Source organism: Ranitomeya variabilis, chromosome 2 (assembly GCF_051348905.1).
Source record: "Ranitomeya variabilis isolate aRanVar5 chromosome 2, aRanVar5.hap1, whole genome shotgun sequence".
In the NCBI taxonomy this organism is placed as follows: domain Eukaryota; kingdom Metazoa; phylum Chordata; class Amphibia; order Anura; family Dendrobatidae; genus Ranitomeya; species Ranitomeya variabilis.
In genome coordinates this window covers 992,611,635-992,630,271 of record NC_135233.1, presented here as the reverse complement: position 1 = coordinate 992,630,271, position 18,637 = coordinate 992,611,635, and the positions used below count along the sequence as shown (strand labels likewise).

Here is an 18,637-nt window from a genome sequence, read left to right as displayed (position 1 = left end):
TTATGTGAGTGCCAAAGACCAGCGAAGTGGCAGCGCACATGATCAACCACAGCTCCTTTCAACCAGGGCTTTTCAGTGCCCTGGCTCTCGGGATCGGGAAGGTCTCAGCAGTTGGACCCCCAGCAATTGTGAAGTTATCCACTATTCTTTGGATAGGAGATAACTTCCAAACTTGAGAATACCCCTTTAAGCTAATTTGTGTCATTGTTGTAGAGAAAAATTAAAGCTATACCCATATTCCTATTTGTAGGAACATTCATGGGAATTTGTCATTAGAAAATTACCTAAATTATACAGAATTTTGAAAGAATTTTTGAAGATTTTTATTAACTTTATTTATTAAAATGGAGTGTTGAAACCTTCTAACTTCAGGAGCACTTCATGGTAACCAGGTACGGTGCGCTCTTGAAGATTGAAACTTCGAACTAGTGGTATGCTGGGGCCCTCCCATGCAGCAAACAGCGGCAGCTTTGTGTTTGTAGCATGGGAAAAGCACAGAGCAACTGAAGCTACCCAGATCCAGCAATCCTGACCGCTTTGGAGTGGCACATTCAAGCTGTATAGCTAAAAAAGCCTGAAAGTGATTTGCACTCATTGCCTAGGAAACTGGCCACTTTGAAACCGCAGGGTTGGCCATTGTTTTACAAGCACTTTGCAATTTTTACCATTTAAAACTTGAGCCATCCTCTTTTAATTTTCACAATGACCACTGAGCCTCCTCATAGGCTGACACTGATCATCACGGGCAGGATTACAATGATAGAAAACAATCCCTTCCCCCATAATTATGTAAAGCACGTAGACTTAAAATGCCAAATAATATGTATATTTATGTATATTAGTATCTGGCTTAATAATTCTGTATCTATGGTGAGACAAACCTTTTAACTTCACAAAGGTAAAACAAATATTAATGTTGCAAAACAGGTAACAATGACAAATACAGACAATAAATTGCAAAGATTCTGACTCTTGCACATCATAGCCACCTCACCAAGGTAGTCCGAATGTCTGTGTGTGGGCCTTGGACTGTAGGCCGCCATTATACACAAGAGCCACTTTGGCTGCACTGAATATACAGTTGATGTGTTTGCTATTTGTTACAGGTCCACTGGCTACTCTGAGGTCATTGTCGTAGTCGGAGGCTGTGAACGCGTTGGAGGATTTAATCTTCCTTACACCGAATGCTATGATCCGGTAACCGGAGAATGGAAATCCCTGGCAAAGCTTCCAGAATTTACAAAGTCAGAATATGCAGTGTGTGCCCTAAGGAATGACATCCTGGTGTCAGGTGAGGGCTACGGTGACGGCAGGGTTGATGTGTTTATTACGATTTTCCATTGCATTAGCAGTCTTAGCGTTTGGCACTGCACCTTCCATGCCCTCCTATTTTGGCAGTGGTCGTAGACCTACACCAATCTTAATATTTGCTCAGTTTACGATTTCTCGGGTTGGACAACAAAGGGGTCCAGTTCCCAGGAGATTAGTGTTTTGGGAGTTTCTCACCAGCAATGTAACAAACACCTTCTGGGCCGACAGCCAGGGCAAATTTGTTAAACTTGGGTCATTGAATAGTGAGTGGGGTTGGTTGTGCGAACCATTGCAGCTCTCAGCCCTGATGACAGTGATTCATTTAGTTTCAAGTATGGATAACTATTTGGTTTTGAGTCATCTGTGATAAGTAGGTCTAGATTTCTCAGCAGAGGTGTAAGATGAAGCTCCTGGGCCTAAGTGCAGATTCTGCCTTGTGCCATTTCTGATACTGGTGTTTTAATTTACAGTAGAGCGGCGTTTTGACCCCATCAAGAACCAGGGCCTTTGTGCAACTGCTAACATTGAGCCCCAAACAAACCCTATAATTTTTTTTAAATGTTTTTAATCTAATATTTAGTTAGAAAAATGTTCTAAAATCCTTTGTCTCTTAGTTTAATTTCAGATGTTTCACAATATGGATTATGTTAGAAGGGTACAGAGGTAATAGGTTAGTCACAGGGTCGGGGAGAACTGTACCTAGTTGCAGACCATGCGGCCACTATGGATTATGTGAGCTGGGGGAGTCCGGTGTTTGCCCATACTGACACCCCCACTCCACCTGTCCATCGTCACAATTTCAACAGTAAGCTCATCCTCATACTTTGTGGGGAGCTGTGGGGTCCATGATATTGTGTGGGGGGCTGTGGGAAACATGATTCCAGGGGGCATCGTACTGTGGTGAAGGGGGTTTGTGCTGTTATCATACTGTGCATGTGTGGCCATTGGGGCATCATACTTTGTGTGGAACTGTGAGGTCCATGGTACTGTGTGGGGGGCTGTGGGAAACGTAATGCTGGGGAGCATCATACTGTGGCGAAGGGGGTATGTGAGGTTATCATACTGTGTATGTGGGGCTGTTGGGACAACATACTTTGTGGGAGCTATGGGGTCCATCATACTGTCTAGAGGTCATAATACTGTTTGTGAGGTAACTATAGGGACATCATACTTTGTATGACACTTTAGGAGCATCATGCTGTGAAATGTACTATACATTATTGAGGGTCACTATGGGGACATCATACTTTTCTGGAGGTACTCTATGGTCATCATACTGTGCGCGTGGGGGGAATGTGGAGTTAAATTGTTAAGGGGGAATTCACTACACTATGGAGTTACCATGCTATGTGTGTGGGGGGACATTTTTTGGGGCATCATACTCTATAAGGGTAATGAAAGAGTTATACTAGTGGGTGTGAACCCTAGGGGGCATCATTATTGGCATAATTACTGTGGAAGTACCGCCATACATGTCCCTCACCCTGTTTTTAAAAGATGAGAAGTATTACCCTACCTACTTTTCCAAATATTTTTGGGTGGTGTGAGTAGGGGGGAGACCAATTAGGACTTTTACTATGGGGCCACATGATTTCTATGTATAGCCCTGCCATCGGGAGGTCCACTTCTGGGACCGAGAGCAATCCACTGCAATCCAGTGGGAATCAAGACCGCAAATGCTCCGTTTCCCTGCAGCGCCACCACAGGGGGAACAATGCATTGCATAGTAGCTAGTAAAATCCATCGGCTGTCTTTGTAATGAACAGACATGCAGGGTCCTCCAGAGCAGGAGTCGCTCTTTACAGCTGCTCACTATCCTAGCCAATATATAAGATATTAATCCTAATTACTAATTGATCAATCCTATTTTTTTTAGGAGGAAGGATCAACAGTCGTGATGTATGGATCTATAATTCCCAGCTAAATATTTGGATCAGAGTTGCCTCCCTAAACAAGGGAAGATGGCGTCATAAAATGGCTGTGCTTCTAGGCAAAGTAAGTTATTGTGCTATATGGAGTATAAAATTAGTTTTGAATTGTCTTCTCATACCAGAACGTCAGAAATACACCTTTTTCATTGATTTACTTTTTTACATAGATTTGAGATTTGCAATGTTTTGTTACTACAGATTGATTACAATAATGTAATGGCCACCAACTGTGCACTTATGTGACCACCACCTGTCCAGAACAGAGTGACTAAAGGCCCCGTCTCACATAGCGATTTACCAACGATCACGACCAGCGATACCACCTGGCCGTGATCGTTGGTAAGTCGCTGTGTGGTCGCTGGGGAGCTGTCACACAGACAGCTCTCTCCAGCGACCAACGATCAGGGGAACGACTTCGGCATCGTTGAAACTGTCCTCAACGATGCCGAAGTCCCCCTGCAGCACCCGGGTAACCAGGGTAAACATCGGGTTACTAAGCGCAGGGCCACGCTTAGTAACCCGATGTTTACCCTGGTTACCAAAAAAACAAACAGTACATACTCGCCTTTCGATGTCTGTCAGGTCCCTTGCCGTCTGCTTCCTGCTCTGACTGAGCCGCCGTACAGTGAGAGCAGAGCGCAGCGGTGACGTCACTGCTGTGCTGTGCTCTCACTTTACGGCGGCACTCAGAGCAGGAAGCAGACGGCAAGGGACCTGACGGACACCGAAAGGCGAGTATGTACTGTTTGTTTTTTTTGGTAACCAGGGTAAACATCGGGTTACTAAGCGCGGCCCTGCGCTTAGTAACCCGATGTTTACCCTGGTTACCAGTGAAGACATCGCTGGATCGGTGTCACACACACCGATTCAGCGATGTCAGCGGGACCTCAACGACCAAAAAAAGGTCCAGGCCATTCTGACACGACCAGCGATCTCACAGCAGGGGCCGGATCGCTGGTACGTGTCACACATAGCGAGATCGCTACTGAGGTCGCTGTTGCGTCACAAAACTTGTGACTCAGCAGCGATCTCGCTAGCGATCTCGCTATGTGAGACGGGGCCTTTTTTTGCAGTAATACATTTTCCTTCTAAATGACTGAAAGCAGAGGTGTTGAAAGCCTAGAAGAATCGATACTGGATATTGGAAAAATTGTATTTTTAGTATTTGCTGGAGTATATAGATTTGCCGCAGGTCTCCTCACTCAGCTGCACAGCCTAATAGGTATATAGAAGACTGTAGAGTTCAGCTGAGGAGACCCACAGCCATTGTGGACATCTGTTCTGTACTCAGACCGAGAAGCACGGATGTGTGAAGGCGGCCTTCATCTACTTCTTATAACCTCTTGAGCTCTTCTGTGCCCTTTCTCTACTAGGTCTATGTGGTTGGCGGATATGATGGACAGAACAGGCTGAGCAGTGTTGAATGCTATGATTCATTTTCTAATCGATGGACAGACGTGGCTCCACTGAAGGAGGCTGTCAGCTCTCCCGCCGTTACCAGCTGTGTGGGCAAATTATTTGTTATTGGAGGAGGACCAGATGACAACACTTGTTCTGACAAGGTACGTGGTTCTGGCAATGAGGTCTATGCTTGAGATCATCATTTTGTATGGATGTACAGTATTTAAAGCGAACCTGTTATCTTGATTTTGCTCAGTAACCTACAGACAGAGTCAGGTTGGCGCCGTTATACTGATTAAAATATACCTTGGGTGATGAAATCTGTCTTGTGGTTGTTGTCTAATCTGTATTTGCAGTTTTTAGTTAATGAGATGCTCGTGCTCCAGGGCGGCCAGTGGGCGAGGATTTTTTGGTGCTGTGTTCTCATATTCATCCTTATGGGCTTAAATGACAGGTCACTGAACTTTCAGTGATGTGCTCCCTATTTTAAATACTGCACTTAGTTCATAATGTGGTCTTGAAAAAAAGATATTACTACAGCAAAATGGCGGTTGCGCATGTGCAGTTGCCCATAGATGGTACTGGACATCCCCCTCCCCCATTTTGTTGGAGGCCAAAAAAAATTGGCTGCAGCAAAATGACGCCAATAGATGCTACTGTGCATATGCTGGCGCCGGCGCTATATTTTTTTTTAAAGACCACAATATGAACTGCACAACGAGACAGATTCGCACTGCGGTCAAAGACATTTTGCAGACTTTTTCCAAATTTGCGGCAATTGTTTGTAGACAGTACCCTTCTATATATCATGCAAATAGTTAACCAAGTCTACTGAGGCATCACAGGGCTTACTATCCAACGTCATTGCCCAATAATGCTCTTGAGGTGAAATGTAAAGGAGCAATGCCGTGTTCTCATAGTCACACATCATATGCTTGTCCCTATAGTTATCGCCTTGTGTTGTGTATCGAGTTTGGAAAACCAGATGTCACCATAGATGAACACTGCCTTCTGTATGCCAGCACATAGCTGATAATCTGCTTTGATTCTCAGGTGCAGTGCTATGATCCAGATAATAATGCTTGGTTACTGCGTGCTGCCATTCCTATAGCAAAGAGATGTATCACAGCCGTGTCCTTAAACAACCTCATCTACGTTGCTGGAGGGCTCACAAAGTCAATTTACTGCTACGACCCAGTGGAAGATTACTGGATTCATGTGCAGAACACGTTCAGCAGACAGGTAATCAGTCACGTCCTAATCATTTACGTGTCTCTGCCCAACTCTCCCCTTAGGAATAACGCTTTCTGTGTATTGGAAGGATGACTCCACCTGTGTCGGGTGGAGTGCAGCGATACAAAATGGATTTAATCCCACAGTATGTGTGTATGATGATCAGCATTTTTGTAAAGCACGGCTCTTCTAATTACTCTCTTCATATTTTAGGGCTCGCCAACACCATCTTAAATTCTCTCATGGGACGATTACGCTAATAACAGTTGTCTCAAAGTCTTTCAGAGTCTGATCCAAGTGTGATCCGATTCTCTTATAAAGTAATAATTGCAGTACTGCCGTGGAGAAGATGGAGAACTTAATTTCTCCATATTCTTCATTGTCTGAGTCTGCAGATGTCGGACTTCACTTGGGTGATATCCGATTTCATGTCGATGTGTCACCACCCCCGTAGACTTATATGGGTGCACGTGATCCTAATTCTGGAACCACTCTGAGCATGCTGTGTTTTTTTTCCACACACCGGTTCGGTCTGTAGAAAAAAAAAAAATCGCAGATCTGCTCTTCCCCATGAAAAAACATTGGTCCAAGTGCTATCTGATGAAACATCAAAGAGCTCTTACCCATGTTATAGCCGCATGTGATTGAGCCCTTACCCTTTTGATCTGCTAACTTGACATCTAACATAAAGATGCGCTCTTGCATTCTGTGGGGGTACAGTTACAATGGCAACCATTTGGCTCCCAGAAACTATTGTTCACAAATGTAACTAATTCGAGAATGTTCTGAGCTTCCCTCTGGCTCCCATACACTTTAAACTAAAGTTGGCCGAACCCAACAAAATCGCTGGGATCAATCAACAGTGTAATGTGTCTGGAGGCCTCCCGACTCTCTATACAGATCATGTCAGGTAACAGAAGGATCCAGCGTGTTGGATTTCCAATGGTTGATCCTTTTTTCCCATGGCGTTAAACTGCTGACATAGAGAACTCAGGAGCACCTGGTCGAGCCTGTGGTTGGGGAGATGGCTGTTGGCTATCTAATGTGTTTTGTGGGTCTGTGGTTCCTAGATATTTTCAGCATTCTTGGTTATCACGTTTTCTAAGTCTAATATATAACTGCGCTCACACAAGCCCTCCCTCCACCATATAAAATTTGATTCATGAAGAGATTAATACACAAATAATAGATGTTTTATTGCCTCTTCCTTCTATATACCCTGTAGGAGGCATGTAGCTCCTCAGAAGCCCAGTTATCAAAAGCTTCCATTGAACAATTTGCACATGATGGATGGACACTTATTCCACAGGCGCCGACCTTCCCTGCAATTATTGTTTCTTGGGGCTCCAAGCCGCAAATTGAGTTTATGATGGGGAGAAAGGAGGGGCAGATAATTTCTATAATGAAATGGAGATATTTCACTTTTTTGTGGCCCAGTATCTCAAAGCCAAGCAGTGTTCGACTTTCTCACTTATATTTAACATTCCAGGGCACCTTATTTTTGTCCTTTATATTTATATCCCAGTTTATTTTTAACTGCAAGCAATAAAACAGTATACAGTTGTGTGAAATAGTGTTTGTCTCCTTCCTGATTTCCTATTCTTTTGCATGTTTGTCACACTTAAGGCTAAGTGCACACGTCACAGAATTGCCTTGGAAATTTCCGCAACTCCTGACGTGGGTATATCGCATGCGGAATTGGCATGCATATTCCTAGCGTTTTGCAAGCATAATTAGCTTGCAGAATGCTAGCGTTTTCCAAGCGATCTGTAGCATCGCTTGGAAAACTGATTGACAGGTTGGTCACAGGTGTGACCAACTTTTTACTATTGATGCTGCCTATGCAGCATCAATAGTAAAAAGATATAATGTTAAAAATAATAAAAAAAAATTAAAAAATGGTTATACTCACCTTCTGATGGTCCCCGATCTCCTCAGTGGTGCACGCGGCGGCTTCCGTTCCTATAGGTGCTTTGTGTTCAGGACCTGCGATGACGTCGCGGTCACGTGACCATGACGTCATCGCAGGTCCTTCACACAAAGCATCCCTGGGAACGGAAGCCGCCGCGTGCACCGCTGAGAGGCGGGAAGACTCCGGGGCCATCAGAAGGTGAGTATATCACTATTTTTTATTTTATTCCTTTTTTTTTTAACAATTATATGGTTCCCAGTCCGTGGAGGAAAGTCTCCTCTCCTCCACCCTGGGTACCAACCGCACATGATCTGCTTACTTCCTGCATGGTGGGCATAGCCACATGCGGGAAGTAAGCGGATCAATGCATTCCTAGGTGTGCGGAATCCCCGCGATTCCGCAAGTTTAATGAACATGCTGCGTTTTTTTCTGGAAATCGTTTCTGCTCAGGAAAACAACGCAGCATGCGCACAAAAAATGCGGATTGCATTCTATTAAATAGGATGCTTAATGTGAGCGTTTTTTTCGCGGTTTTATAGCGTTTTTATAGCGAAAAACCGCAAAAAAAGCGACGTGTGCACACAGCCTAAATGTTTCAGATCAACAAACAAATGTAAATATTAGACAAAGATAACACAAGTAATCACAAAATTAAGTTTATAAATGAAGGTCTTTATTATTAAGGGAAAAAGAAATCCAAACCTACAGGGCCCTGTGTGAAAAAGTGATTGCCCCCTAAACCTATTAACTGGCCGCCCTTAGCAGCAACAACTGCAGTAAAGCTTTTGCGATAACTGGCAATGAGTCTTTTAGAACGCTCTGAAGGAATTTTGGCCACTCTTCTTTGCAGAATTGTTGTAATTCAGCCACACTGGAGGGTTTCCGAGCATGACCCGCCTTTTTAAGGTCATGCCACAGCATCTCAAATGGATTAAGGTCAGGAATTTGACTAGGCCATGCCAAAGACTTCATTTTGAATGAATAAATTAGGCTGCCGCGCTAGTAACAAAATGCACTAGGACTGCTGTCCCAAAATAGTACAGGGGATGGCACTTATTTTTGAGTGCCCGAAATGTAAATGCCCAAATCATCCCATGTGGCTGAATAGAAGTCCAATCTTGAATTCAATTAAAATAAAGTGTATCTAAATAAATATATAGGAAACAGAAAAAGGGGTGGGGGGAAGAATCCCCCTTATATAGGGCCAATGGAAACAATATAAATGTTATATAGGGCTGCAAAATTAGTAAGCACTACATATTATAAAACCCTATTAAAAATATATATATCTTTATTAAAATATGTACAATAGTAATAAATAATTATAATACTCAAACCCACACTGATTAAAAATAAATTGTTTGTATTATCCTACTCTAACCCGATAAAGTAAATATATTTAATTAGATACATTATATTTTAATTTAATTCAATCTATTCATGTATTTATATGTAGAATAGCAGTATTGCAGAATCACTTGTGAAATTATATTGTATAAAGTTCAGTAGGGTAAATGTCTGTTCAAATAGTGGGTATCACCATATTGAATTAGCGGACCAATGAATATGTGAGTGAGCGTGGTTATAAGAAGGCAGCGGTAGCACTGGAGGCATACCTTAAGAAAGAGGGACGGGTCCCTCGAAATGCGTCGGGATTGGCCCCTTGTGCATGTCTGTCATACACGGACAGGTGACGTCACCGCTAACCACGCCCCCCTCTCCACACTGCTACACGGCGGCGCCATCGGCCGAGGCTGACTGCCGTAATTCCTAGACACGAGCAAGGGGGAGTTTGTTGATAACAGGAGGACGCTCCCTATCTCCGGACTGTATCTGAAGATTGGACTTCTATTCAGCCACATGGACGATTTGGGCATTTACATTTCGGGCACTCAAAAGTAAGTGCCACCCCCTGTACTATTTCGGGACAGCAGTCCTAGTGCATTTTGCTACTAGCGCGGGAACCTAATTTATTCATTTACTATCCACATACTGAGTGGTATTTCAGGCAGAGTTGCACACATTATCTGCCAGGTTGCCAGCAGCTTTTAACATAAATAATTTGAGTTTAGCGCCAGTGTGATTTTTATCTTTTAAAGTCTTAATTTTGTTTTTCTGAAGCCATTTAGAGGTGGACTTGCTGGTGTGTTTTGAGTCATTACCTTGCTGCATAACCCAAATGCGCTTCAGCTTGAGGTCATGAAGGGATGGCAGGACATTCTCCTTCAGGATTTTTTGGTAGACAGCAGAATTCATGGTTCCATTTACCACAGCAAGTCTTCCAGGTCCTGAAGCAGCAAAACAACCCCAGACCATGACACTTCCACCACCATATTTTACTGTTGGTATGATGTTCCTTTCCTGAAATGCTGTGTTACGTCTACACCAGATGTAATGGGACAAACACTTTCCAAAAAGTTCAACTTTTGTCTCGTCAATTCACAGAGTATTCTCTCTCTTTCTTATAGTGAAGTCATAAACACTGACCTTAACTGAATCAAGTGAGGCCTTCAGTTCTTTGGATGTTGTTGTGGGGTCTTTTTTGACCTCTTAGATGAGTCATTGCTGCGCTCTTGGTGTAATTTTGGTTAGCCGGCCACTCCTGGGAAGGTTCACCAGTCCACTGTTCCATATTTTTGCCATTTGTGGATATTGGCTCTCACTGTGTATTTAGAAATACCCTTATAACCATTTCCAGACTGATAGATCTCAATTACTTTGTTTCTCATTTGTTTTATAATTTCTTTGGATCGCGGCATGATGTCTAGCTTTTGAGAAACTTTTAGGCTGTGTGCACATGTTTAGGAATTTTCAAGTTTTTTCGCTATAAAAACGCGATAAAACCGGGAAAAAAATGCATACATTAAGCATCCTATTTTTACAATGCATTCCGCATTTTTTGTGCACATGCTGCGTTTTTTTCCACGGCGGTGGCAATTCCGCACACATAGGAATGAATTGATCAGCTTACTTCCCGCATGGGGCTATGCCCACCATGCGGGAAGTAAGCGGATCATGTGCGGATGGTACCCAGGGTGGAGGAGAGGAGACTCTCCTCCAGGCCCTGTGTACCATATAATTGTTAAAAAAAAGAATTAAAATAAAAAATCATGATATTCTCACCTTCCTGCGTCCCGCGCAGCTTTCCCGCTCCTTGTGACGCTCCGGTCCCAGTAATGCATTGCGAAAATGACCTGTGATGACGTACAGTCTCACGAGACCGTACATCATCTGGGGTCATACTGCAAAGCATTACTGGGACTGGAGCGTCGCGAGGAGCGGGAAAGCTGCGCGGGACGCCGGAAGGTGAGAATATCATGATTTTTTTTTTTTTTTTATTATTTTTAACACTCTATCTTCTACTATTGACAAGTGTGACCAACCTGTCAATCAGTTTTCCAAGCGATGCTACAGATCGCTTGGAAAACGCTAGCATTCTGCAAGTTAATTACGCTTGCAAAACGCTAGTGTTTAGCGGAAATACGCATGCCAATTCCGCATGCGATATACCCGCGGCAGGAGTTGCGAATTGCCACGGAAATTTCCGCTGCAATTCTGCAACGTGTGCACTTAGCCTTAGTCTCCTTCACTTTGTTAGACAGGTCCTATTTAAGAGATTTCTTGATTGAGAACTGGTGGGGCAGTAATCAGGCCTGGATTTGGCTAGGGAATTTGAACTCAGCTTCCCAAAGATGTGATAAACCACAGTTACCGGTAATTTATGTTTTTAAGGGGTAGGGCGCAGTCACTTTTTCACACAGGGCCCTGTAGGTTTGGATTTCTATTTCCCTTAATGATAAATACCGTCATCTAAAACATTTAAGTGTGACAAACATGCAAAAAAATAGGAAATCAAGAAGGAAGCAAACAGTTTTTCAACAACTATATAAGTGAACTGTCCATGTAATGCACAAGGCCAGATCGGTCACAGATAATTACCGTAGATACTTTGTATTTGCTTTTTCCTCCAGCTGATGGTGGTTGTGAATAAGGCTAAGTGCACACATCGAGTCAAATTTCTGCACCATTTTTGCAGCTCTTGGCAGGAAAAACACAGCGGTTTTGCCATGCGTTTTTGACTGATTTGACTGAAGTCAATGGTGAAAAATGCAGGCAAAAACGCACAGAAAATTGACATGCTGCTAATTATTTTCTGCACTAAATCTGCAATTCAAAAATACTCAAATACTCAATGTGTGCATGACATTTCAGGTTTCTCATTCACTTTTCTGGCATCAGGATTGTTTCTGCAAGGAAAAAACGCACCAAATCTGCAACCTGTGCACACAGCCTAAGGGTATAATGTGGAGCTAGAGAAGAGAGTTCTGAAGTGTGTTATATACAGGGAGAGGCGCTCATCATGATTTATAAAACTGTGGTTTTCACACTTTAATGTGGATTTCTAATTCTTTTGAACAATAAATCTTCGTGGCTTTCCTTCAGGATAATAATAGAGGCATGAATTTCCTTTGGGACGATTCCACTTCTAAATTGATATTGTTGTTGGGGCCTAAACACAAAAGCCCCCATTGTCAGCCACTTCCCAGTTTATACACCCCCTCATGCGCCATCATTCATGTTTTAGTAAGAATGACAATCTGCATTCTGCAGCAGAATTTATTTTCCAGTATTTTCAAAGCTTTTGTTTTCTTCACAGTAACACTTATGAGGAGTCAGGGAAGTGCATGTCAGGTCACTGCGACGGGTGCTCTGTTGAAAGGATATGTGCTCATGTTTCTGCATCAAAAACACGTCTCTTGGCAGAAAAGCCGCTGCATTGGAAAAAAAATTACCGTATGCATGTTTTTTGCATTCATTGGAATAGGTGAAAAATGCTGAAGGAATGGACATGTCTCAGATTTGAAACTGCTTAAAATCTGCAAGACAAAAATAAGCAACATGTGCAAGAGATTTCAGAAATATCATTCACTTTGACGGATAAATTGGGTGAATAATGCAGTGGTGACAAGTTTCTATTAAGTTTTCCTCTGATTGTTCCACTATTGATTTTGGCTTACAAATACTGAGGTAAAAATCTCACCAAAGACTGTGAGTGTGCACGTGGCCTAGAGTGTCAGCACTCCATGCAATAGCCAAAGTTTTCCTTAGGCCATGTTCACATGTTCAGTATTTGCTCAGTATTTTACCTCAGTATTTGTAAGCCAAAACCAGGAGTGGGTGATAAATACAGAAGCAGTGACGTGTTTCTATTACACTTTCCCTCTGTTTGCTGCACTCCTGATTTTGGCTTACAAATACTGAGGTAAAATACTGAGCAAATATTGAACAAGTGAATATGGCCGAAGGTTCATGATGACATTTCGTGTGAGCAGTAATTAAACTTCATTTACAGCAAAATGAGACATAAACTTAAAACACGTTTCAGACTACTGGCAGAGATAGAGAGAAAATAAACAAGTGGGAAGGTGCACTTAAAGGGGCATTCCCATCTCCAAGACCCTATCCCAATATGTAGTAGGTGTAATAATAATAATAATAATATTAGCAAATGCCGCCAATTAGAAATGTAGTAAAGTTTTTCTGATTCCCTCCGTCTCTTTCCTCATGTACAGGCATTGCAGGACCTTATGGTTACGACCACTAGTAACTACAGTGACAACCAAAAATTTTGCATATTTTTTTAAGTGTGATTACTTCTGTCTGGTTGTTTTGATGCCATTTTTCTGTTGTTGTGATGATTTGAAAGTGCATGGAGGTGTCATCATGCAAGACCTTAATTTTAACCAAACTGCCTTAGAATATACCATATATACTCGAGTATAAGCCAACCCAAGTATAAGCCGACCCCCCTAATTTTGCCACAAAAAAACTGGGAAAACTTAATGACTCGAGTATAAGCCTAGTGTGGAAAATGCAGCAGCTACCGGTAAATGTCAGAAATAAAAATAGATACCAATAAAAGTAAAATTAATTGAGACATCAGTAGGCTAAGTGTTCTTGAATATCGATATTGAATCAGGAGCCCCATATAATGCTCCATACTGTTCATGATTGGCCCCATAAGATGCTCCATACAAAATACGCCCCATATAATGCTCCATAAAGTTTATGATGGGCCCCATAAGATGCTTCATACAAAAATATGCCCCATATAATGCTGCACAAAGGTTGATGATGGCCCCATAAGATGCTCCATAGACTATTATGCCCATATAATGCTGCACAAATGCTGATTATGGCCCCATAAGATGCTCCATACAGACATTTGCCCCATATAATGCTGCACAAATGCTGATTATGGCCCCATAAGATGCTCCATACAGACATTTGCCCCGTATAATGCTCCACAAATGCTGATTATGGCCCCATAAGATGCTCCATAGACTATTATGCCCCATATGCTGTTGCTGCGATTAAAAAAAAAAAAAAAAAATTGACATACTTCTCGTCGCTCAGACCCCAGCACTTGCTATAGTCACCTTTCCCCGTTCCACCGCCGGACGGCGCGCACTAACCATGTCATCGCGCCCGCTGACCTGAGCGTCACAGGCAGATGACGCGGAAGATGGCGCCTAGCGGTGGAACGAGGACAGGTGAATATCTCCGTGCTCCCCCTCCCATTATACTCCCCTGCTCCTGGCGCGGTCCCTGGCAGCTTCTCTGATGGACTCTCTGGGCGCAGCAGCTCTTCCAGCTTTGAGCGGTCACATGGTACCGCTCATTACAGTAATGAATATGCGGCTCCACCCCTATGGGAGTGTAGTCGCGTCTATATTCATTACTGTAATGAGCGGTACCATGTGACCGCTTAAAGCTGGAAGCCCTTCGCTGCCAGCGCCTGGAGACCATTGGTGATGCAGGGACCTCGCCAGGAGCAGGTGAGTATGTCATAGCCGCTGCTCCCCCTCCCCCGCCGACCCACCAGGGACAATGACTCGAGAATAAGCCGAGAGGGGCACTTTCAGCCTAAAAAAATGGGCTGAACATCTCGGCTTATACTCGAGTATATACGGTAGGTAAGGTCAGTTGATATCTACAATTTATTGATCACAACATAGAGAGTAATTAATTGTTGCAATGCCATAACTTATTATTCTGTAGCATAACCTCTTGCTTTAATTACTTCACCACACCGACAGGGCATTGAAGTTACTATGGTATCCAAGACATCCTGAGGGATCTTGCTCCATTCCATTTGCAGATCTGCAAACAATTCATGGTTTTTTTCGTATGGATATGGGCCCCAACTTGTCACCATAACTCATCCCAATGGTTCTCTATAGGATGTAAATCAGGTGATTGGCTTGGTCATTGCAACAGGCGAACATTTTTCTTTGCTAACCAATTTTCAACTAAATAGGATGGGAACTTAGGATCATTTTCTTGCTGGAATTTCCAGCCCCTGCCTACTTTGGTTTTACCATGCGGCAACATTACGTTCTCCAGTATATCCTTGTACATGGTAACATTCATATTTCCATCAATTCTATGCAGAGGGCCAGTGGCAGATGAGGGAAAGCAACCCCAAACCATGACATTGCCACCAACGTGTTTCACTGTAGGTGTTTGGTACCTTACATCATTACGTTTTCCAATTGGGCGGTATATAAAGTGCTTGCCATCACTACCAAATAGATTGAACTTGGATTCATTTGACCACAACACCTTAGACCAATCTGTCTCTTTCCAATGGCCTTGTTCTGTGCAAACACAAGTCTGTCCTTCCGGTTCTTTGCAGAAATGAAAGGCTTCTTGACTGGAACTTGTGCATTCAAGCCTACTGCTCTTAGCAGTCACACCACAGTTTGGCGACTCACTTTGACCCCATATTCTTCGTTTATAATCTGTACAGCACTTCTATGGACATCAGATACTGACTTTTTCTTAATAATGTGATCAACTTTGGAGGACGTTTTCCATGGTCACCCACTTCCAGGTTTGTCAGCTGTTCCATAACCTTTTTCTTTCTTTACTATATGTGACACTTCACTCTGACAGCAGTTTAATTCCATAGCTACCTCTTTAGTTTTTGCCTGACTTCACTCTCAGAATAATAATCTTTCTGACATGTGGTGATAAATTTCTCTTGGTCTTTGCCATGTTTTAACCAAAAAACACACAAACAAAAAAATTTTAGGCAAAATTCAACTACCTATGACAAAATATGCAAAACATTTGGCCCAGCAAATGTTGAAAACTAACACAAAAAGGGATAAAACAATGTCAAACACAATTTTCATCCTTATAGTTGACAACCATTTGCTTCCTGTTTACTAAAATCACCAGGAAAATGAAATCAAAACAACCAGACAAAATTAATCACACTTTTAAATAAATGCAAAACTTTTGGTCGCCACTAGAGTTGAGCGCATTTGTTTGGGTTTCCTCTTATTCGTCAAGCTGTAGCACTTTCCGAATAAGCTGCAGAGGGAACCCGGCTTCCTGGATCACGCCGGCTGATCGGCGCCGCAGCTGCATGTGTCGCAGCTGTGTCACAGCACATGCATGGAGAGCCTGTTTGTTGGGAGAAATTCGCTCAACTCTAGTCGCCACTGGCAACTAACTGTCATTATAACAGTGTCACGCAATGTGAAGGAAAGGCTAAGTGCAACACAAAGGAATAAGGGAAATGGAACCAAACACTAGGGAAGGGCGGGAGTGGAGACCCCTAGAGCAGACAGGGCAACGTTAGATCTGTCTGTTGTTCCTATAAAGGTTCCGTACCTATCCCCGAGCAGGATACCTAATTCCAGGGCTGCCACTAGAAATTTCAGGGCCCCATACTGGCAAATTTTTAAGGGCCCCTTTGAGATTCCGCCCAGGCTCCACCCCAGCCCCGCCTCCACGCTCCACCCCTCAAACTGTCCACAGTCCCACCGCTCTCTTTTGGAAAAACTCCACTTCTCACCTATCACACATTAACAGTTCCCATCACCAGATCACACATATAGCCGGCAGCTTTTGTTTTGGCCAAAAGATTTTTTAAGCCGCCACCATAACACGGTAGACACTTTTGGCTACTCTGCTGTAACCTATTAAATATTTGTTAAAATATGCAATGCAATTTAGGTATATTTTTATTTATTTTTCAATTTTTAAAATGACTAATAATATCACATACAAGGAACAAATACCGCTACTCCATGTCAAGACCACATATTACCGCCACAGTGATCGAATAATACCACATACAAGGAACAAATACCACAACACCATGACCAGACACCATGTTATTACCACATAGTGACCAAATAGCACATACAAGGGACAAATACCACCACACCATGACCAGACCACATATTACCACCAGTGACCGAATAATATCACATACAAGGAACAAATACCACCGCACCATGACCAGACCACATATTACCACCACAAAGTGACCAAATACTACAATACTGATCAGTAATAAAAAAAACCCCACAATACCATCACCATAAGTGCCATTATACACAGGAGATCTGTACTTAGTATGCAGTGTCTGTGTACCGGTAATACAGTGATCACTGGTTATATTATACACAGGAGTTCTGTATATAATGTATAGGTAATACAGTGATCACTGGTGACATTATACACAGGAGCTCTGTATATACTGTAGTATACAGTGTATAGTGTCAGTGTATAGGTAAAACACTGACTCACCAGTGACGTCTCTAGGTGAAGTCTTTCATCTTTCAACTTTCATCCAGCTCAGACCGCCGTCACTTCTTCCAGCCAGGACTTGTCTCTGCAGGAAATAACAAAGTTATCTTGAGCTCCGCTTGCAGAACACATTACTTAATTTTTCACAACTTCTACATTACACCACATGAAGAAAAAAAGGCGACATAGTATCACTCTACACAGTAACAGGACCGCCACCCCCATTTAAAACAGTATACTCAAAAAATAAGATAAATAAGTCACTGCAGTAATAATATCCCTTAATTAGCCTGTATGGTAATAATATCCCCCATCCTGGCCCCCGTGTGTCTCATTCCTGGCTCCAGCCATATGTTCTTGCATTTTGCCCTCATGAGTATCCATTCTGCCCCATATGATCTCCTCATCCTGCCCCATCTGCCTCCATCGTATCCATCCTGCCCCATGATCCTGCACGATCTGTCTCCAATCCTGCCCCCAGTGTCTCCAATCATGCCCCCATGTCTTTCATTCTGCCCCGTGTCTCCATTCTGCCCCCAGTGTTTCCAGCATTTCTGCCCCCAGTGTCTCCAGCATTTCTGCCCCCAGTGTCTCCAGCATTCTGCCCCAGTGTGTCCAGCATGTCACCCCCCAATGTCCAGCATCTCTGCCTCCATGTGTCCAGCATTTCTGCCCCAGCGTGTCCAGCATTTCTGCCCCAGCGTGTCCAGCATTTCTGCCCCAGCGTGTCCAGCATCTCTGCCCCAGCGTGTCCAGCATCTCTGCCCCAGCGTGTCCAGCATCTCTGCCCCAGCGTGTCCAGCATCTCTGCCCCAGTGTGTCCAGCATCTCTGCCCCAGCGTGTCCAGCATTCTGTCCCAGGACCCCCTGGATCGCCGCTCTAAAAAAAACAAAACAAAAAAAACACGCATTCTTACCTGGCCACACTCCTGCGGCGGGCGAAGCTCACTCCCTCCAAGCAGGTGAAGTGCGCACTCGCCGGCGGCTGACAATGACGTCAGACGCCGGCGAAGTGCGCGCTGCGGCTCAAGTCAGCTGCCAGCCTCCAATTGGCTGGCGGCTGTTAACTATTGACGTGCGGGCATGGGCCCGCATGTCAATAGCGTGCCGCAGCGCCTGTAGGGGGGCCCGGTGAGCAGATGAGACAGGCCCTGATGGCGGCCCTGCCAAATCCCTACCTGACCCTGGTGACAAGCCCTGTATTGAGAAGGACAGGATAAGCGCTAGTCAATCCCCACTA

The 18,637-nt window shown here is 43.5% G+C and overlaps 1 protein-coding gene and 1 long non-coding RNA gene across 6 annotated transcripts in view; one reads left to right on the top strand and one right to left on the bottom strand.

Annotated features, from left to right (window-relative positions):
• Nucleotides 1–18,637, top strand: part of KLHL24 (kelch like family member 24) — an 80,321-nt gene that overhangs the window by 45,746 nt on the left and 15,938 nt on the right. For all 5 annotated transcript variants that reach the window (XM_077291086.1, XM_077291091.1, XM_077291090.1 and 2 more), the window contains 4 exons: nucleotides 1,107–1,291; nucleotides 3,188–3,306; nucleotides 4,616–4,804; nucleotides 5,697–5,885. In XM_077291086.1, the coding sequence (XP_077147201.1) occupies nucleotides 1,107–1,291; nucleotides 3,188–3,306; nucleotides 4,616–4,804; nucleotides 5,697–5,885 (682 nt within the window). The remainder of the gene's footprint in view (nucleotides 1–1,106; nucleotides 1,292–3,187; nucleotides 3,307–4,615; nucleotides 4,805–5,696; nucleotides 5,886–18,637) is intronic.
• LOC143808432 (uncharacterized) overlaps nucleotides 11,678–18,637 on the bottom strand; it is a 33,023-nt gene continuing 26,063 nt past the window's right edge. The window contains exon 3 of the long non-coding RNA XR_013221953.1: nucleotides 11,678–12,665. This is a non-coding gene — a long non-coding RNA (uncharacterized LOC143808432). The remainder of the gene's footprint in view (nucleotides 12,666–18,637) is intronic.